The sequence below is a fragment of the Lepisma saccharinum genome, chromosome 23, assembly GCF_977018435.1.
Source record: "Lepisma saccharinum chromosome 23, izLepSacc3.1, whole genome shotgun sequence".
Classification (NCBI taxonomy): Eukaryota; Metazoa; Arthropoda; class Insecta; order Zygentoma; family Lepismatidae; genus Lepisma; species Lepisma saccharinum.
Genome location: NC_139251.1, coordinates 57,882,297 through 57,907,508, shown reverse-complemented (window position 1 = coordinate 57,907,508; position 25,212 = coordinate 57,882,297). Strand labels below are relative to the sequence as shown.

At 41.0% G+C, this 25,212-nt stretch overlaps 1 protein-coding gene across 4 annotated transcripts in view; it reads left to right on the top strand.

Moving 5' to 3' along the window:
- Positions 1 to 25,212, top strand: part of Syn2 (Syntrophin-like 2) — a 623,560-nt gene that overhangs the window by 288,136 nt on the left and 310,212 nt on the right. For 3 of the 4 annotated variants that reach the window (XM_083109950.1, XM_083109951.1, XM_083109952.1), the window contains one exon: positions 17,055 to 17,204. In XM_083109950.1, the coding sequence (XP_082966076.1) occupies positions 17,055 to 17,204 (150 nt within the window). Of the gene's footprint in view, positions 1 to 15,436; positions 15,520 to 17,054; positions 17,205 to 25,212 lie in introns of those variants that run through there. The other variant, XM_083109953.1, reaches the window with a different exon arrangement.

The window sequence follows — 25,212 nt, the reverse complement described above, 5'->3', positions numbered from 1 at the left end:
TAACCACATCACCACGGAGTGTTTCGTGTATCATGCGATATCAACAATTGCATGGGACACGTGAGGTAGGGGAAATCCACGAACGAACAAATGTAAACATGATGTGTTTGCTGCCTCGTTTTGAACACGCAGAGCCGCCCCCGTGCCGGAGTGGTTAGCACATCGCGATACGACGCCAAGAGTCCCGGGTTCGAATCCTGGCCTGGGCATGGATATTTGTGAGTGTCCATTCATCAAATTCATCATATCATCACTGATCTCCATCTTTGCAAATTAACCAAAAGTGGCACAAGAAGCGAAGTAAAATCAAGCAATCATTAATTAAATTAAAAGAGCATTGCAATTATTTCCTTATGAGACGAACACGATTAGCAATAACACAGATAGAAATAATTTTCTAATAAATAAATTGTAATAACATTACACTCTGCGTGTACGAGACGAGGCAGCAAACACATCATGTTTACATTTGTTCGTTCGTGCATTTCTCATCTCACGTGTCCCTTGCAATTGTTGATATCGCATGATACACGAAACACTCCGTGGTGATGTGGCTCGCTACGGCGCCAGGCATCTCGAGTTTAAATCCTGATCTACACATTGGTGTCATTTGTTATTTCATCATATCATCCTCATCTTCGCGATTAGCCAAAGGTGGCAGAAAAACGAATTAAAATAAACCAAATCAATTAATCAATTATGGAGATATTTTTAAATACTGTCAATGCTTCTTACAAGATCGCAAGTATCATTAATGTTTTGGATTTTGCTCAGGCAAGACTCCCAAGTTGTTTTTTTCAAGTCGTCTCTCTTAACGAGGAAAGCTAGTGGCAACCCTGCCACGCGCACCTGGTAGTTATGTCAGAGCAAGCGTTTGCTGTGTTGGGTTGCATACGTACAGGATAGATTTTAAGCGCTTATAGCGCAGAAACTAAGCGCTTTCGAGGTAAACTTTATAGGGAAAAGTTACTTGTTTTTATGATATCTACCAACACCCAAGCGTTGTTGAAAGATTTTTGCGACACCCTGTAGAGGTGAGACAAGCTGAGAGGGGACTGACTTTTGGGATTGAGTTGAGAGAGAAGAGGTGTTTAGCAGAGCAGTAGGTCAGAAGTGGAACGACGCTTTGGTCGACGAATTGGAGAAGCTAACAGAGGACTTCGCATATTTTATTCAGCCTAATACTTCAGATAGACAGGTAATTATCCTAACACCCAGCCATGATTCAGGTTCAACGGTTCACAAAACCCAACGAGTGACCATTGTCTTTTCTGTAGTTTAGTTCCTTAGTGTGATTTTGTACCTTTCGCATTGCCAAGCGTTAACTCGTCATGACAATGACGAGTGGTCTCATCAGAGGATGAATGATGAGTAATTTACATCACCCATTGATTAATTGTTTAACATTCTAGGTACTCGTAAGATCCCACGAACTTTAAGGTTCGTTACCCTCTTTCTTCACATTTCTTTGTCTATTTCTCGTCTGTTCTTTCTGTTCTTTCCTGGGACTGTCGTCAGCCCACTTGATATTAGGTCATTACTTAAAACTATTTTTTGTATAATTTGTTTGCAGTGAAAAGTGAAAATGCAGACAGCAGCTATTACATTCATTCATCCTGTTTATGAGCCGAAGACTAGGCAGAATATTCTCTAGACTTTAGAAAGTCAAAAATCAACAGGTCCAAATTTTTGGAAACGAAGGGGAGTTTTATTGCTTCGCTTCTACTTGGTCTAGTCGGTATGGCGTCTGACTGCCACGTGGAAGACCCGGGTTCGATCCCGGGGTGGGGGAACTAAGGTCAGAATTTTTCTGGTCTTGTCCCCGCATATAGTGGCAATGGGGTTCACATCGCCTAAAATGAATGGCTACCTGGGGGTAAAGGCATACGGAACGTGGTGCTGGTGTACGGGGAACTTTACCTTACTCACGTGGTCAATTCTTTATCGCTTTCGCCTTTCGTGCAAGCTGTTCCGTGTTCGAATCTCGTGCACTTGAGGGAAGCGAGCGAATTTGCCGCCTGCGGACCGCACCTCAAGTAAGTAAGTATGAGTGGATACATTTCAATCTGTACGTCCAGTCCCGATTAGCCTATCTGTATGAAATGGACTAAAAAAAGCTCAAATTTGACGAGGCGTGGATTAGTCTCTGACCATAAACAGGCCTTGAAACAAAGGTTTTGGGGTTTGTGCAGAGTTTGTTTGTCCAGTGGTGATGTCTTTGGATAATAGTGTTCCGTTCTCCATTTTCCAGATCTTGGAGACCATCTGTTCTTCTTCGTTCGCTCCTTGGGAGTCCCCCCCCCCCTTTCTTTTGCTCCCAGGGTCAAATTCTACCCGATTCAATTATCTCCCCGTCTGCTCGCGACGACCAATTGACACAGGATGCTGGTCGCTCTGCAGATCGAAATCCACGTCACTTGGAGATGCTAAGACGGTCGGGAGAGAAATTTCCTTGTTCCGCAGAAACATACATCCAAAGCAAGCGCTTGTAATTGCATCCTTTCCGAGGGGAAATAATTAGCAGATTAATGAAAAACACACCGTGCCAACCCTCCTCGTTAAGTGTTTCAGCAAACCGCGCGGCTTGTAGCGCTGGATTCGAATCTTGGCTAAAAGCGAACCTTATGTACAGTCACGGCAATAAAAATGGAACACTTAGATCCTGAAATATACTTTGTGTGTTGCCTAACTCCCCGGCGATAGTAAAACATCTATATTGCGTTGAATGGAAGCCAGCATTTGAGGATTTAGATGTCCCATTTTTATTGCTGTTGACTGTACAGTGGGATGCATAAGTTTTCCCAAGCAAATTGTCCATCACCATGTTTAATGTCTTTGTTTTACGCAATGTGGGCTTCACGAATTGAAACAAATGTCAAAAAAAACTTAGAAAACCTAGTCCTTAAACACATGTAGGATGCATCGAACTGCAGCCTTGCAGGCCAACGTGTCTCTTTTGTCTGGACCTAATGCCAGTATAATTGTTTTTAGGGTTGTGCACTGTCCTGTGCTTTGCCCTTGTATGCACTGAGTGCCCTTTCGCACCTACAGGTGTTAATCTAGTCCTCAGAGACACGTATTGATTTTAATTAATGATAAGAGCTTGGAAAATAGCCAAAGTACTGACCAAGGTGTCTACCAGTCAAGAATGTCAACAAAAAGTCAAGAAATCAACAGGTAGGTCAAGAAAATCAAGAAATTATGTTTCTGGTCAAGAATTTTTTGCATTTTTTTTACAGTATAGTGGATTTTCATTGTTATATACCTGTACTGGTATTTGTTGAATTTAATATTTGGAAATCTAAAATTGTATTGAGTTGTGGTTAAGTTTTGTTCACTTTGTTTCTTAGGAATTTCATTCTTGCATGTGTGAAGTTGTTTAAAAAATTTCTATATAAAAAAATGGATGTGTGTGTTTGTTTGGGTGTGTATATTTGTTTTTTTCCGGCATAACTCTCGAACGGCTGGAGCAATTTCAACCAAACTTGGTACACGTTACACTTGCAATCTATAGGACACGCCTGGCCCCCCTAGGCGTGGGGTGGGAAGGGGTGAAATGTGAAAATAATCGAGAACCCCCGATATTAAATTCCGAGCTAACAGACATCCGTGACTTTATGCAATCCGCACAACCATAGTGTTTCTCGGGTTGTCTAACATTCAGGCTTTGTTGCGAATGGAATCCATAGTTTTCGTGACACTCCCAATGCGGCTCAACTCCAAGTTCATCACCTATTGGCAGGGGGGGGGTTAATTGGTTAATTGGGGCTAATTGGTGACATTCACGATCACATTTAAAATTAGTTTCATTTTACACTATAGGTAGAATTCATTATTTTCCTGTCTAATACAAGATTTTTTATAAATAAATACCCGGGCAACGCAGTCGTATCACCTAGCATTAAATAAAGTAATGTGGTCGTTCCCCATCCAGGATGAAGCCTGAAGCATTAATTCTTACATGCATTAATAACTAATGCAAGTCTAATCCTCTGATTATAATACTGGCCTCCCCGATGGCGCAGTGGTAGCGTCGTCACCTTGTAATCAAGCGGTCCCGGGGTTCGATACCCGGTGGAGGAACATAGTGGTTCGGATCCCACTTTAAACTGTAGGTCCAGTCCCGATTATCCTTACTTTGCATAAAGTGGACTTAAAACACCAAATCAATCAATAAAATCTATTTTCTTAATTTCAAACTATAAGTGGAAAGGGCGGGGGGCATAAAATGTTAAGAAAAAGGAAAAAAAATCATGAAAAAGTCATGAAATAGTCAAGAATATTCGGTTTGTTATTTTGGTAGACAAACAATTCTAAATGCAATCAGTTCTGTAGGAGCGCCTCCCCGATTGCGCAGTGATAACGTCGTCACCTTGTAATCAAGCGGTCCCGGGGTTCGATGCCCGGTGGAGGCACATAGTGCTTCGGATCCCACTTTAAACTGTAGGTCTGTTTCCGATTAGCCTAGCTGTGCACAAAGTGGACTTAACAATTCATTTCAAATCCATTTTGTAGGTGCAGTCGCGATTAGTTAATTTAATCCCAGATCTGCCCCCAAAACTAACCCTTGTAATTGCAATGATGTGAATGTTATGTACGCTTATATATGTTTCAGGTTGTTTTCAATCGCTAGTAAAATCTTCGAGTTATTTTCATTGTTATTTCGCATATTCTTCGAGCATATTCTGTGCCCCTGCTAAGAAGAAAAATGTAGATCCACCTGTAGGCTAACGTGTAGGCAGTTCTTTTCCCCTGGATTTTTCGGATGGGAGGCATTGGGAAGACATCCATGGAAGCTTCCTCTACAGAAACGGCCTGCTTCGCTGCCTAGAGCTAGAAATCTCTTTCATTTCTTGCTTACGAAGAGGATGGCTCTTATGATACAAAGTGGTGCTTTGGGCGCTGAGTCTGCAAGAAGATTGAGCCGTATAGATCGTGCTCCGTGTAGCATGAAACCATCGGGTTATAGATATAGAATCTGGATGATTGCTTTAGCGCATGTGGGTTGAGTTATACTGGCTATACTAATATATTCTTCAAAGACGCCGTGAGCTGTTGTAATGCAATCGAAGATGTGGAAATACATAAACAAAGTAATTTCAAAGCAGTAAAACATGACCTGGACATAAAATTGAGGGCACCACGATAAAATTTACATCTTTTTAATCAGCGTGACGTATTCTTCTTGGAATTGGCTTTCCTTGTCAGTGTGTTATTTTTCAACTTATGTCCGTTATTTGAGCAAATATGCGGATTGCCACATGCTCTACTATGGCCTGGTGAGCAGAGAAGAAAACCGAAGTAGACAGACGAATGATGTTTCAAGAATACCTGGTGGACACGTCTTCGCTAGAAGGAACTTCGATACCTGTGGGCGCGGCGGAGTGGTTAGCACAGCGCGCTACGACGTTAAGGGTCCCGGGTTCGAATCCCGGCTTGGTCGTTCTTTATCAATTTTATATCATTCTCATCTTCGCAATTAGTTACAAGTGGCAGAAAAGCGAAGTAAAATAAACCAAATTAATCGATCAAACTCTTCGTTGTTAACTCTGTATTGAGCTGCAGTGTTCCAAGCGTCCATCTACCAAAAATAGAACAAAGACAAAACATTATACTTTGACCAAATGTCTATATCCACACCGTAGCGGTGCGGTCTAAGGCGTCATGCTTTGAGCTCCGGTTCCGGAACGCGCGCATATTCGAGTCTCCTGGGGGAAGCATAACAACTTTTCTCCGGAGATTTCGGCCTGTGTATGGCACCGTTGGCAACACACCATCGTGAGGAAATTGAGGAGCTACGAATGAGTAACGCAACCCGGTCATGGAAACGTACAACTGGGGATTCGTCGTGCTGACCACACGTCACCCCGTAACTTGTTGGATGATCTCCCTCATCGGTTGAGTGAGTGAGTAGCAGTGAGAGTGAGGCCGGCAGTCGGTAGGTTAGCCCAGGCCATCAATGGCCTGGAGCAAGAATAAATAAATTGAACGGCATTGGGAGTGTTACTATTCATCTTAGCGACCCCGAAAGCTATGGATTCCACACTAATATATGTATTTTTCGATTATTTTAAAAGTCACCCCTTCCCACCCCCATCCCTAGGGGTGCCAAGGTGTCTTACCCCCACAATATTTCTTTCCAGATTGTAAGTCATATGTGTACCAAGTTTGGTTGAAATTGCTCCAGGCGTTCGAGAGTTTGGACATTTTTGACATTTTATTTCCACCCCCTCTCACCCCCTATGCCGATAAGTGATGAATTTGGAGTTGAACTGCATTGGGAGTGTCTCTATTCATGTTAGCGACCCCGAAAGCTATGGATTCCACACTAATATCGGCCTTTTTCGATTATTTTTACATGTCACCCCTTCCCACCCCCCACCCCTGGGGGTGCCAGGGACACTCCCACATCATTTTTTTCTAGATTGTAAGGCATATGTGTACCAAGTTTGGTGGAAATTGCTCCAGTCGTTCGAGAGTTATGCCGGAACAAACATACATACATACACACATAGTATTTCCATTTTTATATATATAGATAGATTATTACCGCACTCTGCATGTTCCTAGGGTTGCTTCCAGTGGTACATATATTTAATTCATATGAGCATTGCCTTGCTCTGCTACGCTCTGTCCCGGTAATCTCTGGAGGAAGTAGTGACTCAATAAGGCTCGACAAATGAGCAAGTGCGCAGGAACGGATTTGCTTTGAGGGTAAATGGCTGATGCAGTTACCAGCCTTTGCAGCAGCACGTACTGCTTCAATCCGTCCACTGGGTTTCTCCTCTTTCCTACCGTTATGCGCGACCTTGCTCCAGAGAATCCACGATGGAGTATAGCATTATGTGCATTCTACTTCGAATACCGGACGAAATGTGAAACGGAGCACCATCTTTCTCTTCAGCCATTACATAAACCCTTGCATGTTATGCAATGTGGGAATTCATTTTGTATTGCGGTTTGTCTAGTTCTTTGGATTCAAACACTGTGTCGAAGCTGCGATGCACTGTCGTTCGAGACTGTACAAAACTGCCGAAGACAAAATTACTATGTCCCGTCATGGTCAGACGCAAGAAGAATACATGAAATAACTTTCCAGGAGCCTACCCGTGGTTATTCTCTGAACCTTGCCAGATTGTAGATCTCTCACGTGCTGTGCAGATTCTGTCGTATGAATTACGAAGGGCTACCCATAGCGCAACATGGGTCGTGACGTCATTGCTATGCAGTGGAGTGCACTGCCCAATCCTAATTAACTGGCTCCTCGTTTAGTGTTGACGAACGAGGCACCGAGGATTCTGATTAACGGAAGGCAAATTCGATTCCCTCAGGTGTAATCGGAAATACGCCCTGGGCTTTCAGATGCAAATGCAGTCGCCCTACGGCGAAGTTTTTTTCTTTACAACTTCAGAGGCAAATCCAGTCCTCTCTAAGTGGCGTGCGTAGACAAATATCAGTAATTTTCTTCAGAATAGTCCATGAGTGCACGGTTTTCCATGCCCAGCTGGGAATTCTGGAGTCATACTTGTGCGCTTGAAGAAAAATGTTTATCTTTATCAGAAATTACAGTTACTGGGAACAAAGTTAAAGATAGGCACTCGGACTATGCGCGCTAATGTTATTATTATTAGTAGTAGTAGTACTCTGATATTATTTTCTTATTCATATTCATTATCACATTCTACCAGAAATAGACATTTTCTGAGATCACTTCCTAAAATGCAAGCTTGATTTTTAACAGATTGCAGCTTACCCATAATCAATGAACAAGTTTGTCTACAATTGGAATTCAATTCTTTGAAAGGAACTTCAGGTGCCACAGTACAAGTGCATTGATGTTCGATCCCCGGTGGAGGCACATTGGTTCGGAATCGAGTTTATACTGTCGGTCCAGCCCGCCATGCTCATTACTTGTATCGTTCATTCTGTCGAGAGGGGGTCGTTTTAACTTGGCTTCGTATTGGACACCGTCATCTCACACAGCGTAATTTTCTGCAAGGATTGGACACTCCGTTTTCCGTTGTTTTAACTTTTCGAAACCTCTATATTATGTTAAGTACTATAATTCAATGTAAATTTATTTAAATCTTAGATGTAGTCGTCTGTAAAAATGAAGACGAGCCCGCTTTCAGGTCGTGAACGAGACATGAATAAAGTAACTTTTGAAGTAACTTTTTAGTTTTCAAGAAACGGGAATCGACTTACTTTTCAAAGTGAGTAACTGCAAGTATAACTGAGCTATTTTTTGAGCGAAGCATGTCATAGCAACTGACCTAATTCATCACCACCCCCTGCCTTTGCGGACGAGCTGTCTGATCATGGATTTGACATTAACCACTGCTGAATACTCGCTTGTTGCAATATTGCTGTGGGTCGTGCGGTAATGACAGGAACGTCAATCTCGCTGGAGCCCTGACAGAAGTTCATTCCACTGTCGTGGATCGCAGCAAAACTGGATTTGACCAGACACAATGGTTTCTTTCATAACTCGATGCTGCTTTGTCCCGCATGTATTCGGTGCTTGACATCGTCTCTATCCGATTAATCGCATTGATTTATTCAGGCGCGATCATCCGTGAGGTGGGAAAACAAAGGCTTGGAAGCTATGTTGCCAACTTAGCTATTTTGGAGCCAGATCTGGTTCTTTTGCGCACTCGTTTGGCACCTCAAATTTCTAAATGCTGCAAGGAGCTTTTTAGCTCCACGAGAGTAAATTTTGCTCCAAATCTAACCCTTTTGGTATAAACTTGTCGATAAAAGTATCTTCCGAAGCCAAATTCCTTTCTCTTCCTCCGCACAAAAATCGTGTTTACGTCCACAAGAATTCGTCTGCAAGCATGACTGATTGTTGTGAAACTGCAGTTGTTTACCATATCTTCAATATAAGATGAGTATCACACATACACACATGAGTATCGGTGTACCATTAAAAGGACCCCCCCCCGATAGAATTACACTAGGAAGCAGTTTATTGCGCCTTCGAAAATCAATTTGAGGTGCAACTTTGCTCTTTTACGCGGATAGGGTTTGGCAACACTGCTTGTAGGAGAGTTCGATGCTGAAATGTCATCTGGATTGGTTGGGAAAAACAGCAAGGTCCGAGTCAAGCGATCAGTATGAATAAGCGATGTCGTTCGAGTTATGCTATGCAACTAATCACCATTGTCCGGTCCAGCCGGAGCAACAATGTTCTGTGATTGAAGCGAGATGGTCTCCGCGAACGATTAACGATTTTGAAAGTTTATTGTTTATTTATGGAAATGTATGTTGCCTTATGGAATTTAGAATACAATTTCCGAGCATTACAAATCGCAGTGTTATTGCTTGAGGAGATCTAGTGTGACTGGGAGGCCGAAGAACTGGGGTTGAGTTCTGGCGCAGGTTATCTGTGGCAGAATTTTTTTAGCTTGTGCTTATCCATAAGCGGATCCAGAGCTCGCATAGCCTCTCATGAGTACCCGGTGGCATGGAAGTAGGAGAAACGTCCAGAAAGTAGTCCACTTTTAATTACAACGCGAGGCGCAACAGCGCGTGAGGGTCAAAGTCTACGTACCGGCTTCCCACATGCCTCAGCAGAGATGAGCAATCATCCAACCAGATGTAGGTTTTCCTTGACGCTACTCATTCGTAGATCCTCGATATCCTCACGATAGTGGATGGCCACCGGTCCCATACACAAGCCCAAATCTCAATATAAAATATGTTTCGCTTCGCCCAGGAGAGACGAACCAGCGAGCGTCCCATAGTCGGAGCTATTAGCCGTTTGGTAATAAAAAAAGAAGAATGAAAGAAGTTATTTGCACAGAACCCATTTACTTTGAGCAATTTTTCTACACAGGTACCTGTGGCATCGAGCCGCTTATCGTACCGGGAAACGCAATATTTTGTACACCGTCGTCACACACTTCTGCCGCGTATTCTCGATTTTCACGCATAGAACCACTAACTACAAGGGTCGTTCAAGGTTGACCAGGACTTTCGTGTGTAAAATATTAATGAATCAATGTAGCGCTGTATTACTAGGGCAGGACATACCATGATTCCTTGCGAGTAACCATGATCCTTTGCGACACATTTGGCGCATGCGCAGTAGTGTAAACAAAGATGGCGGCAAGTAGTGTATCTGTTGCTGTGGAACAGCGGTGTATAATGTAATTTCTCGTGAAGGAGAAGGTGAAACTTGCTCAAATTTGGCGTAGACTGCAAGCACAGTATGGTGAACAAACACTGTCACGGGCAAGAGTGTACGAATGGTGTCATAAAAGTTCCCCTCCACCCAAGAAAAGCAAAACGCTGTCGTCTGCCGGTAAGATTTTGGGAACAGTCTTCTGGAACATGAAAGGTGTTATCCATGTGGATTTTGTGGAGAAGGGTGCCACAATTAATGGCAAGTATTACTCACCACTGCTTCACGGTGCTGTACGTGGAGCTGTTCGGAAGAAAGGACCTGGAATGTTGTCGAAACACGTCATTCTTCTCCATGACATTGCAAGGCCCCACACGGTCCATTTGACTCAAACAACACTGGCCAGCGTTCACTGGGAGGTTTTACCACACAGTCCTTACAGTCCAGATTTATGCCTCAGTGATTTCCACTTCTTTGGGGCACTTAAAGAGCATTTGGGCGCGATGCACTTCCAGACAGATGAGGAACTCAAGAACGCTGTCCTGCAGAGGTTACGACACCAACCTACTTTTTTCTACGCCAAAGGCATCAAGGAACTTCCACAACGACGGCAACGGTGTCTGGGTGTTCAGGGGGAATACTTTGAAAAACTGACATAGTTTGGTTCTTCTATGTATGTATATTTTCTGTCTAGAAATAAAAGTCCTGGTCAACCTTGAACGACCCTTGTATATGCAACTTGCTCAAAGATCGTGCGCAACTGACTCATACCGGGCGACCTTGAATGCCGCCTGCGTATCCTTCCGCCAGTGAATTGGCGGCAAAAGTGTGCGACGAGGGTATACAAAAACTTATCTCCCGGTACGGTAAGTGCCTCAATGACATCGGTGACTATGTAGAAAATAGCTCCAGGTATGTACTTTCAAAGTAAAGAGGTTTTGTTCAACTACTTCTTTCCGTATATTTCATTACCAAACGGGCACTGCTTTCTGGACACACCTCGTACACCATGAGGCACTCACAAGTAGATTACTTATTTTGTAAAATGCTGCTGTCTTATAGCGTCAGAGAGTTGAGTCTTGGTGAACTTTCCGAATAATGTTCTACTTAGCTCGCCTCTTTAATGTTCTTTTTAATGAGAAGTGCTTCTGCCTGCAGACAAGCGACGCCCACTAACTGAAGGATTCTTGCATGTGGGAGGGTGCCTCGTAAAACGAATGGTCTTCTTCGCTTACTCAACTTGTACATTAAATCCGTAATTAACTTCCTGCCTCATACGTGTGTAATATAATTTGGTATCCTATCCATTTTAAAAATAAAACATGCTAAGTAACCGTGTCCTCCAAACAATGCTGTCTAGTTATTTTAGTGGGCTACTGGATACACTGCTAATCTTCGATTTTATGTTAATCATAACTAGATCTCGTATTTTAGGTTTTTAACCTATTTTTTTCCTTTACAGGTATATAAGAAATAATAAGTTATGTCAGCGTTTCGTTAAAAAATGCAACAACTGATGAAGTTTTATAGGGCCTAAAAAATACTATTTTGTTTGTTAGAACCTATTTTAGGTTTATGCTCCTAAACCAAGGCTTTTTTTAAGTTTTTTTTATATATTTTAAAAGGTTTTAGAGGATTTTTATGTCACACAGAGGCATTTGCTTTGTTTGGTCACGACGAAATTCAATGACAAACGTGTTTGAAACATACTCTCCCTTGATTCTCCTTCCTCCAAGCCCATGGTGATTTCTCAAAGCTCTAAACAAAGCAAAATGTCTGGTGCCACTGTTACCTGTACAATCCCAAGTGGTCTGATCTGTGTGGTCTTGCTCACTTTCGCGTCACTTTGGTGCTTTGTGGAATTTACGCCTTGCAAACTAACATTTCAGCATTGAAGTTTGCACCACTGATTATGTTTCTGTTAAAATATTGTTTTCGTCATATAAGATGATCCTCACAGACAAATTTGCTGAATTTACTGTGGATATCATGAAAAAAGATTGTTGCCTAACCATACGGCGAAAAGTGGATTTTAATAGTTCCGCCATCTCCGTAGGGTTAGGCAACACACAACGTTATGCAATATAGTGCGTATTTCAGGGTATAGTAGGTGTCCCATTTTCCTTGGTGGTGACTGTACCTATTCAGCATTCTTCAGGAATTTTGAACTATTTTAAGTTTTTTTAACCTTTTTCAGGATTTTTCGGGCCTAAATTTAGATTTTTAGGAACTATTTTAGGATTTTTAGAGCCTATTTTAGGATTTTTAGAGCCTATTTTAGGATTTTTAGAACCTATTTTAGGATTTTTAGAGCCTATTTTAGGATTTTTAGAGCCTATTTTAGGATTTTTAGAACCTATTTTAGGATCTTTAGAACCTATTTTAGGATCTTTAGAACCTATTTTAGGATTTTTAGAGCCTATTTTAGGATTTTTAGAGCCTGTTTTTGGAACCTAAAAGCACACTTTTTAGAATCTAAAAATCTGAGGTCTAATCATAACACACATGTATAGTCGCTCTGCTTACGCTCTTCGCTTTCTTCGCTTGCTCCAGAGACTTCCGAAGCAGAGTGTATATATATCTAATCTGAACTCGATGAATATTGAAAAATTCTACATACATCTGCAGAGATATCATTGATGTTTTAGGCGAGATATGCGAATATATACCATCCAAAAATATGTTCCTAAAACTATTAGTAGTCATAAAGTTTTAGCTCACGTATACAGAACGCTCATTGTTCAGTTACCTCTTTTTTACCTTTTTTCGCAACATCAAACTAAAACAGTCGCGTCATTGTCTCGGAAGACACTTGCTCAAGTTGGGAAAGAATTTGGGTATTTTTATTATCGGAAGGAAAGCGTAGACCGGCTACAGCTCACCGCTCACGAGAAGATCCCCAAACGAGGGGAGACGGGGAGCGGGGGTCAAGGGAAGAAGCAGTCCATTTGCAGAATTTAGGGGTAGCAGAAAACCTTCCGCTGCGGTCTAGTATCCTTTTCGAAGTACGTGGGAGTTGATTTGCGTCAATTTCGCAGATCGTGTGTCCGCAGCAACAGTTTGCTGCTTTTCTTTCAGTGGGCAGAATACTTTCGTATTGCTTATCCTGTGCATTATTTAGACTGCAATTCAAAGAATTTTGAAAAGAATATACGGCATTTGGTGAGCTTATAGATCACACACACCTGTAAAAAAAATTCACACCGTTTCCGTATATCTAACAATAGGCCTCATTATAGGCATATGTCTGAATATTCTAATATTTATTCACTGTGCCCGCAATATTATACGGTTGTGAAACTCGGTCTCTTACTTTAAAATAATAACATAATTTGACATTCTGCAAGACATTCTGCCTTGGAGTTGTTTCTTCCAGACCTAAAGTCAGGAAACCGTTTTTGTAAGGTAAGTCGTTACTAAAATCACATTTGCGTTTCGGCATGGTTCAGATCGCTGATCCACATAACTTCACTTCTCCACTGCCATGTAACAACTAAGAGAACAGCAGTTAAAAACTATTGTTCATTTCTGAATACTGATGTCGTGAAACTCAAATAAGCCGCGGCGTATAGCACGCATATTCTTACCTATTGTTAGAAACTTGCTGATCACCATGAGCCGCGGTAGATATCACAAATGCTTTGAAATCAAAACCTTACGCAACGAGCGGCGACAACAGAAGTGACACAAAAGTCCAACATTTTTTCTTTGTTGGAAGAAAAATGTCTTGGCTTTGCGCTTGCAACTGAGAGTGTCGTATTTCTTTACTTCGAAATTGAAGACGGAAATAATATTAACTATTATTATTAAATAACATTTTGTTACTAATCTTGAAGTTAAGCAGTTTTTCTTTATCCCAGAAAAGAGAATATTTCCAAATTTTTCTAAAAATCTGCCCAGGCCATTTTTAGGACTCGAAAAAGAGGATTAGCCCAGTGAAAACAGGACGTAACCCTAAAGGACTTGCATCGCTGCATCGGTTACAGCGAGCCCACATATGTTTCTCACTCAGGGTGCACTCCCCTAACCCTAATAGTGGAGTCGCCCGTCGATACGTCACTGCACTTCCGTTGGGGATCATCTCCTGAGCGGTGAGCTGTAGTTATATTGTCGTAAGTGTAGACGTGTTTAGTGCCAATTACAATTTAGGGAAACGGATAATCGATGTCAAAATAATCAGTAGGTCTAAGAGAACAAGATGAAGTGTTGAAGAGTATTTGAAATATGCCAGTGAAGTATGATTTATCGTGACATATCGAATTGTAAGGGTGCTTTAGATATTTATGTGTCGCAAGTGCCATTCATGTCAATTACAGTTTCATTTTATTCTGACAAATTTACTAAATATCCATTATACAGTGAACGTAAATATGATAATATATAAATTGTCCATCACCGTGTTTATTATTTAATCTGATTTCCGAAGTTTGAGGAAAATGAATTGAAATTGAAACGCCAAAAAACTATTAAAATAATTGTGGAATAACTTATTAACGAACTAACGAAAATTTTAAACGGTAGAACAAAATGGTTACAAGAAGAAAGCTACATCTGTATACATACATGAAAAACGAAAAACAGATTTTGCAGTACTTGCTCGAAATGTACATATGTACGTTTCTCACAGCATCTTGAAGTAGAGAGAAAAAAAACAACAGACTACTACCTGGTCACAGTTGCCAGTTCATAGTAAGTCTTTACAAACAAAGTTACTAAAACAAATATCTCCTACAATAATCCTTATAACACTGCTAGTTAATATGTGGTCTTAAATATCACCATGCAAATTTTCATATTCATTTTGCGGGTAGTCAGTTTCATGCCTATAAACCTATTTCTATTCTTATAGCCTTGTTTTCCCTAAGCTGTATTCCTGCGTTTGATTGAGTTTTCCGTGTCTGATATTATTATTAATAATAATAATAATAATATAATAACAAATATTATTATTTTCTGATTGTGGATTTCAGTTTAGAAAATCAGAGAATAACTGTATTCAATGTCACTTGGCTTCAAATGTCCAAAAACATGAACGAAGAATGACCCTTCTCCCATTTTTTTTTTCGATTCCAGCTCAACGTAATTGTGAAATATGCCATATCTTGGGCCCAGCATGCCGACTGACACGTACATTAACAACGCAAAGATCAGGCGGCAATTTTCTATTTACAAAGTAATCTCCAATCTCCCCTTTAACGCAATGGACCTATGGAATCTGGAGCACAGCTGGCAGGTCATCGTAAGTCGTGGTTTAGACCATAAAATTCCTGATGGGAGCTGAACTTTGCCTCAAACGTTATTTTGCCAATGTCTGAATTTACTTGCGTTTTGTTATTGATCTGCAAGAGTCTGTTGTGGTTTGATCAGTTTGTAAGCATAAAGCCTTTCATCAGGTAAGAGCCTTAGTTAATATAAATTAACACAGCGCATTGTTCTCTTTGGAATATATCCGTAGTATTATTAATTTATATGAATTCAAAATCCAGTCGTAATGTAGGAATGGCTGTGATTGTACACTCTCCGGCAAGAGAAATGGACATCTATATCCTGAAATACCTGTTTCCCTGAAATGTGTTGTGTGTTTCCATAGCAACTTTTCAATAGGAAGTTCTGCTGTCGCCTCATACTTAGGCAACCCACCCATAGCGTTGCAGGGAAGCCAGCATTTCAGGATGTAGATGTTCTATTTATATTGTCGGTGACCGTACCTTTAATGAAGGCCTAGGATGTTTACAAACAGACTTCCTTGTCTCTTAGGTTTGATTGTTCTCTAACCTCTCGCGTGATCATTCTAACAGTATAACGAAGGCGTTAATTGAAGTAGTCAACCAATCAGCTCTTGCTGCGTGTTTAAGAAGTGAGTGTCGTGGTTGGAATCTCAAGTCCGTTAAAATCGAATTAATTTGTTCGCGGGTGGTGCCGGGAAATTGTCGGTAGGATAGAGTCAGGGGATATATGTTGACATATTTTGTTATAAATGTCGAAACAACCAGAGTTGACTGCACGCGTGAAATTTGGAAAACGTTTTTGTGTTCACAGCACGCAAGACAACCCGTCATAATGACAGGATGTTCTCTTGCACGCGGAAATGCTATCAATATTGGTAGCGTCTGGTTTCCAAAACTGCTAAAGTTGTTTTTATGAGAAGTTGCTTTTAAGATATTCATTGTTCACAGTGATTATACCACAAACATTAATTTTATATATATATATATATATATATATATATATATATATATATATATATATATATATATATATATATAGATATACAAGGTGTCTTAAAAGTGCAGAATCACATGTAAAATAGAAACTGTCTGGCAGACACCATTCTAATGTCCCAACATGATGAAGGTGAGGAAGATCCGTCTAGGCCATGCTTCAAGATGACTGGAATCTTGAATTCAACTTCATTTTCTTAAATGGAAAAATGTTCACGTTACATATCAGAATTGGCTACACTTTCACGACAAACAAGAAGATGTGCTTAATTTTAACTTATTGCGTATGGGAGCTTTCAGACCAAAGCGACAAGTAACACGTGACACCGAAAACACATTTCACACCGAAACTTACAAGCCAGAAAGGCACCTCAAGTCTGGGGGAAAATCATTGTAATGAGCGACACGATGCACGATATGGAGAAAGCGAACCAGTCCGAGAGATACGCAACCTACAAGCGTATGTGCGGCTGGTCGTGTCACTTTGGAACTAAAGGTTTCACTGCTTTCTGAAGGTACGTTTCCAAGTAACACGTCGCTTGTCGCTTCGGTCTGAAAGCGTTGACGTATCTCATCCTGTTGTAACTTCAGCTACTCTATTTTAAGAACTTCCTTTTTTTCAGTATTCTTTCAAACGTGTTTTGCTATTTTGCTTGTACTCCATTCTTGATACAATGTTCTTAATGGAGCTCTTGTGCTATTTCCAGGTGCGGAGTGGAATGGTGACGGTGAGCGATGGCAAGAGCAGGCCCTCCCCAATGCGAATGCACCTTTCGATGGAGACCCTCAAGCTCCAGAAGGAGGAGCTGTCCCCCGTCAACCACAACTTCAACATCGAGCCTCCCGTCGACTCCAGGGTAAGTACCACTTCTCTTTTATGCTCTATCAAGCAGTGTTCGGAAGTAACTAAACGCAGGACCATGAAAATAGGCGGCTGGGCAGAATTGCGCTGGTGCCACATATGGGAAAAGCAAGACTAGAGCGGGACAAAAGTCGCTGGTTCCCGCGCACTGTGTGGCAACGTTGCCTAGTTCGAGCGTCAGACCGACTCTCTCCGGGACATACAGTACATGGATTTCTACGCTACAAAATCTTCCAGTCTCTTAAACCACCGAACACACGAGGCTGTGCTCCGACATGGCAATAACGCGAACTTCGGGCACTCGCCTAATTTCACGACGTGCATTTAGTTACTTTTTTATGAACTCTAAATCCAGCTAGCTACTTTTACGTTATAAACAGCTACCTTACATAGGCGGAGTTCTGGAGGGGCCACGCCCGCGTGCCCCCTCCAAACTTAAAGAAGACTAAAAAAATAACACATGATTAAGTTCAGTTACTACGTTTTTGTTATGAAGTCAGCCAATCTTGACCTTTGGCATGATGGCATGTGCGGTAATTGCGCCGCAATAGCGGGTCTTAGACGATTTGATTGATGTATACACTTTGAAGAAAGAGAAACGTAAATGACTTTGTGTTGAGTCAACAGTTACTGCTGAGGCATCAAAAGAACTTTTCAATTTAATTTTTCTAAAATTTCTGAAGCTTACTATTGTTCCGTAACTTTTTTAAAAATAATACGAGTATTGTATCAATAAAAAGATAATGGAATGCAAAATGCAATAATCGTACTGTTTTGCTTCTTATAAAACTGACAACCAATATACTAATTAATATTTGTTTACTTAAGCGAGGAAATTTAACATTTTCAAATCTAAATGGCCTAGAACTCAGTGTTTTTAAGTTGATGTTTTTTTTTAATTTCCGGGGGAAGGTCTCCGGACCCCTTATAAGCTAGGGGATATACAATAACCCCCAGGTACATCATATGCTTCTCCCAGAGTCTGGCCCCCCAAAGCAAAAGCTCAAACTCCGCCCATGCTACTTTACGACACATTAATTGGAAAATTTATAACGTACTGGAAGAACTAAATTTGGCATCTCTGATTCCAACTATCTGTTGGGTAACACTGGGTAATATGGTGAAGGGATTAGGTATAGGTGTAGGTGGAAGGTGCGACAATTGCACGCTTCACTTCGTAACGATACACTCGGTAGCCATATTGTAACCTTCACTTTGTAGAGGCAAGGTTTATTGAATAGATCTAAATCTCTGAATTTAATGCCACATTTCCAGTTTACACTGTTTCTCATAGCAAGGCGTGCAAAACGATAGAGAAGGGGAGAAAGTGAATTCGCGGACGAGAGTAGTGCGCTGCTGCTGCAAACGGCTGGTAATGGCAGCCACGTTTTCCCCTCCATGCTCTCGCTTCCTCTCTCACGTGTTCATTGGTCGAGCTATCTCGAATCCTACGTGCGCAGAGTACTTGTTTCCGTTCCCTTGCTCCAGAGATTTCAGGGGTATGATGTAAGTAGTATATAGGTGGCAACCTTCTGCTTCCGTATTGTGCGCCTGCGTCCCACTACTCGGTGATTTACATTGCAAGTGACACCTGGCGGGAAAAGTGGCAACTGTACTACTGGGGAGCTTTTCGAATCGGACAACTTCGTTCTTCATCGATGCCACAGGAAAGCTACCGGAATATCAGGTTGCAGATTCGGACACGACTCTACAAACACGGACAAAATCAGCGAAATATAGCAATCGCCTACGGGAAACGCTTACCATCATAGGCGTGCGCAGACCCTCTGATTAGGCGGGGGCGGGGGGGGGGGGGGGGCAAAGCCTTGATGAAAGCTCAGTCGGGAAAGAAAAACATCATTGTTTCTCACTGTATATACATGATATGTATATAATGTAGCAACATAGAGGAACCATAATGAATAAATATATTCTCTCTGAAATGTGCTACGCTCCTTTTCCTCCATACAATTGTGTTCATGCATTTAAGACAAAACTGTTTAGTAGCAAGAGCCTGTAGTACTTGGTAGTCATAACTTCTCTCTCTGTGGCAATATACATTGCATCACAAAAAACAATAAAAAATTTCTTGCTCGCTTCGCTCGCAATTTTTCGATCTAAATTTTTGCAAACTGGAAACAATATTGATTTCATATGGTATTTATGGGCCGCCATGTCATTATTTTACATTTTTTTCATTTCGGCGCCCAGGACCAACTTCCGCCGCCCCTAGCTACGGCTCTGGACTTGACAAGACTGGCGAGCAAGAAAATTTTACGAAATGTATTTTTATTTGTACAGAATTTGATATCGGGGGGGGGGGATTGCTCTGTGCCCCCTACAAGTGCTCTTAGCCGCCTGGAAGAAATAATGCAAGAAAGACGTGAAAACAAATTCCATCTTGAGTATATTTTTGTCCTGCTACGCTTAGATTCTACTAACCTTGCTTTATTTTACCTAATTGTTTGCCCTTTCCCCCCCCGTTGCCCCCTAGAATTGATTTCCGTCGTCCAAGTTTGGAGAGGGGCAATAAGAGTATAATAGTTTAATAACGGCGAAAGATTCCTCTGCACTAAATTTCTAGGTGAAAGTATAATAATGTAGGTACATAGACGTCTGGAAGGCCACACCTCCCCCTTAGAAATCGAATGTCAACCGTCACACGTATAATATGATTTCAGTCATGGTAATTTACATTAATGCGATAATTTCAAATTCAAGTGGTGTTTTTTAAGGAGCAACACTATTATCGGGGTAGTATGCCCCATACTTTGCTTGTCCCTCCGTGGAAGAAATATTGCGGACGTCCTATATTAGGAGGGCAACTGCCCACCTTGCCCCACGTGCGCACGCCTATTCTTACCGTTATATTACCACTTCAAACAATGGACCATATTAGTGGTTACGTTACCAGGAGACAACTGAGCAAGATTGAGTCCAATTAAACCCGTCACGTGGAGTTTCCCTATGTCATAGCAAGGGCAACTTTTAAAATTGTGCCAGCAATCGTGTCACAAAATTATAATGTGTGTCGTACAAAGATGAGATTTCAGAGAATACGTCTATGTGTTACAGATACCTTTCAGAGTACAAGGTAAGAAAGAGCTGGAGTAAAGAAAATGGAGCTGTCGTGATGGCTGATGGGAGTATAGCAGCCTCACGTGACTGCAGTTGCGTCGCTTATAGGCCGCGGTTCTGGACCGGAAGCCGCCTAGAAGCATTAGCTTGATTCGATTTCTTACTCCAGTTATTCGTTACCGTATCCTCTGTAATCTGCGTGTAACACAGCGACGTATTCTCCCCAATCTCATCTTTAGTTTATGTACAATGCAAGTCACAATTTTGTTTCATCACTGCTGTCATAATTTAAAAATTTACCCCTTGCAATGGATTTTCCAATGCTATCGTATAGGGAAACACCCCGAGACCAGTTTGGTTTCTACTCATTGCTTAGTGACGTCACACTAATATGGTCCATCGCAGGACATGAGGAGTGCTTGTAAATTTCTGCGGATATCATCGAAAAGAACAAAACAAAGGATTCTAAGTTCGATTCAGTCGAGGCCACAGTTCATTTAATCAGACTCCACTTTAAATTAGAGCACGATTCCCCATTACCGTACCTGGGCCTACAGTCAATTATAACACAATTTTACAAACTTCGTCAGCATTTCTAAGTACGCAAGTACACTGAGGAATTCTGTTTTCTGACATAATGCAATTATGGAATGCACAACATCTAATGTAACATTCGAGCCAAAGAGGCGCAATTAAATTTAATGGGAAAGCTAATGCCATTTTAGCCGAAGAATGTGTGTTTGCAGAATACATTTCGTCGCCGAGGAGAAACCTTAGAGGACTCACTTGAGGGAGAGAAACGATGCTCTTCGGCGCTCTCAAGTACCTGGAAAGATGGAAGCTGGAGTATGAGGAGCCAGAGAAGGTTCATAATGTTCAAACTTCTTTAACTTTTAAAGCCTCTCCCGTGGAAGAGGATGCAAACTTTCGTTCATTTTTTGGAGATATTCACTTTGGTGATGTTTCGAAACTTGATCATTTTTCCCTCGTGAGGGGAAATTCAGGAATATTGTTATGATTGTACTTTTGCAAGTTATTTATTTATTTATTTATTTAAAAGTGTTTTTAAACTGCCGAGAACTACTTTTCAGCCTTAATACAGCAGTATTACATGTTACAAGGTTACATATTACAAGGCATCCAAAACCACAGTATTGGACAAGAGAGCATTTGAAAAATATTTAGCAAACATAACCTAAAACTACAAGAATTTTAAAAATGCATTAAAAAATATACAATTGTTACATTTTAACTATAGAACTATGAAAGAGTTCTTAAATAATTATCCTTATATATGAAGTTGAAATTGTTTTAACATTATCAATATCTATCTCACGGTATTCATATTATAACTGTTTATGAGATACAGAACATAATTGTTATTTTTGTAGTTCTTATCAAGACATAATAATTCGCTATTTCCTCTCAAATTGTATGATTTCACCTTAAGCCATATCACACGAAGGAGTTTTGGTACCATATATTTTCCCTCCAAGATTCCTTCCATATACTTCGCTTTTCAGCTCTGAAATCAAGTCTGTCTATTTCTAGGTGATTCAGCAGTGAACGGCGTATTCAAAGGGTTTTCTTTTATCACTTATACCCTCGCCTCAAAAAACATATTTGTCTGCCCAATTAGAGTGCATTGGCGTATGCTAGCATATGCTAGCTTTCTATGACACGTAGCCCTAGGCTATGGAGGATCAGAGATAACTGTGGGTATTTTCTACTCTTACGGCGGGCGCCCTATATGCTGGCAAGGGGAGAGGGGAACGGGGAAGCTACCAATCCAGCGCGATCAGAAACGCAGCAACCTGTACCTCCCCTCCTCGACCTTGTAACTCTCGGCGCCACCGCGGTTTTTGGGTTGGTCTGCGGCGTATTCCCCGTTCTCAACTTCCCTTGTCAGCACGAGGGCCGCCCGCCGTAAGAGTAGAGAAGATCTAGGATACACCTATTTTGCTCGTTTTCGGCGCCTTCAAAGAAGTGTCGTTGCCATGCCAACGGCAGACAGTTTGCAAACTCCTAAGAAATCAGGTCTCCAAATTAGGCCATGATTTTCTTTAAATCAACAAGTTTGTGCAAAATTTCAATTTCTCTTCCGTAATGTAGTCTTCGGACTTGGGACTTCTCAGGTAATCAAGTTAACCTAGAATATACTCTCCTGATGGAGTGTATTCAGATTGCTAGAAGAATTTCGACATTTCTCTTATTCCGTGTCCCGTTTGTGCCTTCTAAGTGCTACGATAAGGGTGAATGGTGATTAGATGAAAATTGATGATGGGATACTCTGAAAGAAACAACCAGTTTCCAAGCCGATACTCGAACTTCGAACCTTTAATAATGTGAAGTTAACGGTTTTGGAGCTAATTCTTCGGTTTCTATATTTCACACAAACACACATACACAGAGAGAGAGAGAGAGAGAGAGAGGGGGGGGGACAGAGAGAGAGAGATGGTTTTGATGATAAATAACAGTTTGTGGAAAAGGGAGGGAGTGAAAATTGCAAATTGATACACCTTAACTGGGTGTCAAAAATTGCTCTCTTTTGCATGTATTAGGGCCTCACCGATGGTGCCTTTGTAAGAGGGGATGCTGAAAAGTTCTTAACCCGACGTAGAAGGAATGAACTTGGAATAATGAAATTATTCATAGTTACTCAACATACCCTGCTCGAAGCTCAATACACTTTCTGGCCCAGTGATCCAACATTTGCAAACCACTTTAAAAAAATTCTGAAGTTTGCTCCTCGCACCAATGCTCTGTGGCAGCAATCACCTCCTGATCTGAGGCAAAATGGTGTCGCTTCAGGTGTTTCTTGAGCTGAGGAAACAGAAAATAATCCAATGGAGCAAGATCGGGGAAATAGGTTGGATGATTAAGACACTGAAAGCACAGGTCTCGCAATTTCTGCTGCTCGATGGGCGGGGATATTGTCATGGAGAAACAGACATGGTCACTTAAAAACCTGAAACAACAAGAAAGCCTGTCAATTATGCAATGCCTTTTGGTGTATGTACATACAAGGATATGTACTTTCAAGACATAATATGACCTTCCTCTAAACCAGGCATGTCAAACTCAAAATCTGAACTGGGCCAAATAGTCAGTAGTGTTAGATAGGGCGGGCCGCAAGGAAAAAAAATAAATTATCTTTAATACTTTATTTTAAAGACTGACTAACATAACGCTTAATACAGTATATTGAACATTCATTGAAACTTGATCATTGCTTCTTGCCTGACAGCTGGCATCTTTTTTCTGCCACCAACTTATCAATATCAGGAGACATCTTATTCAAAGCCACTACTTTCGGAACACAGCTAAGATAAACGTCTGATAATCTGGATCTCGTTGGTGACTTGTTTCCTTTCACGAGTGAGAAAAGGTTTCACACTGGTAAGTGCTACCGAACATGGAAATTATTCCACACGCAAATTTGCGGGTTTCTGGAAAACGTGCAGGCAAGTACTTGTAAAAGTCAGGGATACCCACTTCGCTGTACTTTTGTTTCAAAGTTGAGTCTCACTGAATTTCAATTACTTCCATCTGCAAATGTGCTGCCACTTTTTCTACGTCAGTCGTAAACAGGGCTGAAAACCAGGAGATCTTGTCTTCGAAAGAACGAACATCGTGGAACCTTTTCCCGAATTCAGTATTCAAAAGCTGAATGTTTTCGGCGTACTTTTTGTACAAAACAGGGTCCTTCGAACTTGATCTGTATTTAGAACAAGTTGGAAAGTGCGTCAAGTCTTAGTTTCTTAACTGTTTTTCCCAAAGCAATAACTTACGCTTACCTGCTCTAAACAGTTTGGGAACTTGGTCGGGCTACGAAATTTTCAGCATCCCCTCGTATCAAAGGCTCCCTAGTTCTCTTCCTGGTGGAGGCCCAGTGCACAGTTGCTAGATTCCACTTTCAACTGTAGTCCCAGTCGCGACGAGCGTGTCTGACCCGAAATGTGGACTTAAAACAAGCAAATGCCTTCTGAAGATAGCCTGATGGTCACATCCAGGAGTGAAGTTGGAAAGCCAAACAGATATCCCAAGAATAAATGGTGACGTTTGGTGAGGTTATTCTAAGAAATACATTACGCGGTATACATTAAAATGTGTTTCACTTTATTAGGTTCAGCAACTGAAACAGTTTCTACAGTAAACAAACAGTTAATTCAGGAACTAAAACAAATTCTGTATTCACTGAAACACATTCTGGATAGCACTGCTACTTTCATTCTGTGCACCATCGACATCACAACACATGTCACAATAAAACTCAGTTTCAGCCCACAAACGAACATGATCTTTCAGAGTGCCACTGTCAAATGCTACTCCGAGTCTTGCTTCTCGTCTGCAGACCATGGCCGTGACATGAACTCACACGAGGAAGTCGAATGGATCAAAGTCTGGCGATCCTGCCGGCCACAAGGTTGGTCCAATTCTTCCGATCGCACCTCACTGCAAAGCAACATGGATTGATTTAAATCAGGTGATTCTTTATAAACAATCACTGATTTAAATCACTTTAAATAAATAATTTAGGATGTTCTAGATATCAATCACTTTTGGTGAAAGTACCTTAATCTCGTAATCATTTAATGGTGATTTTTAGGTTCTGAGTTAGGAAAATAAAGGAAATAAAATATATGTACTGATGGTGTGAAGTTCATTCGAAAGGAAATGTAATATGTAGACTGAAAACACATGTAAATTTCACTTGAAATAAACTTCGATAGTTTTTATGGGCAAAGATAGCAAACATTTTGTGTAGAAAATATGCAAAAAAAAAAAATACTAATCATATTAAACCGTAAATCCACAATGATTTATTTTCATTGGAAGAAAATTTACTGAAATTATTATAGTTTCCCTAATACACTGTACAAACATTTTCATAGTAGATTCATATTTACAGTATTAGAAAATGG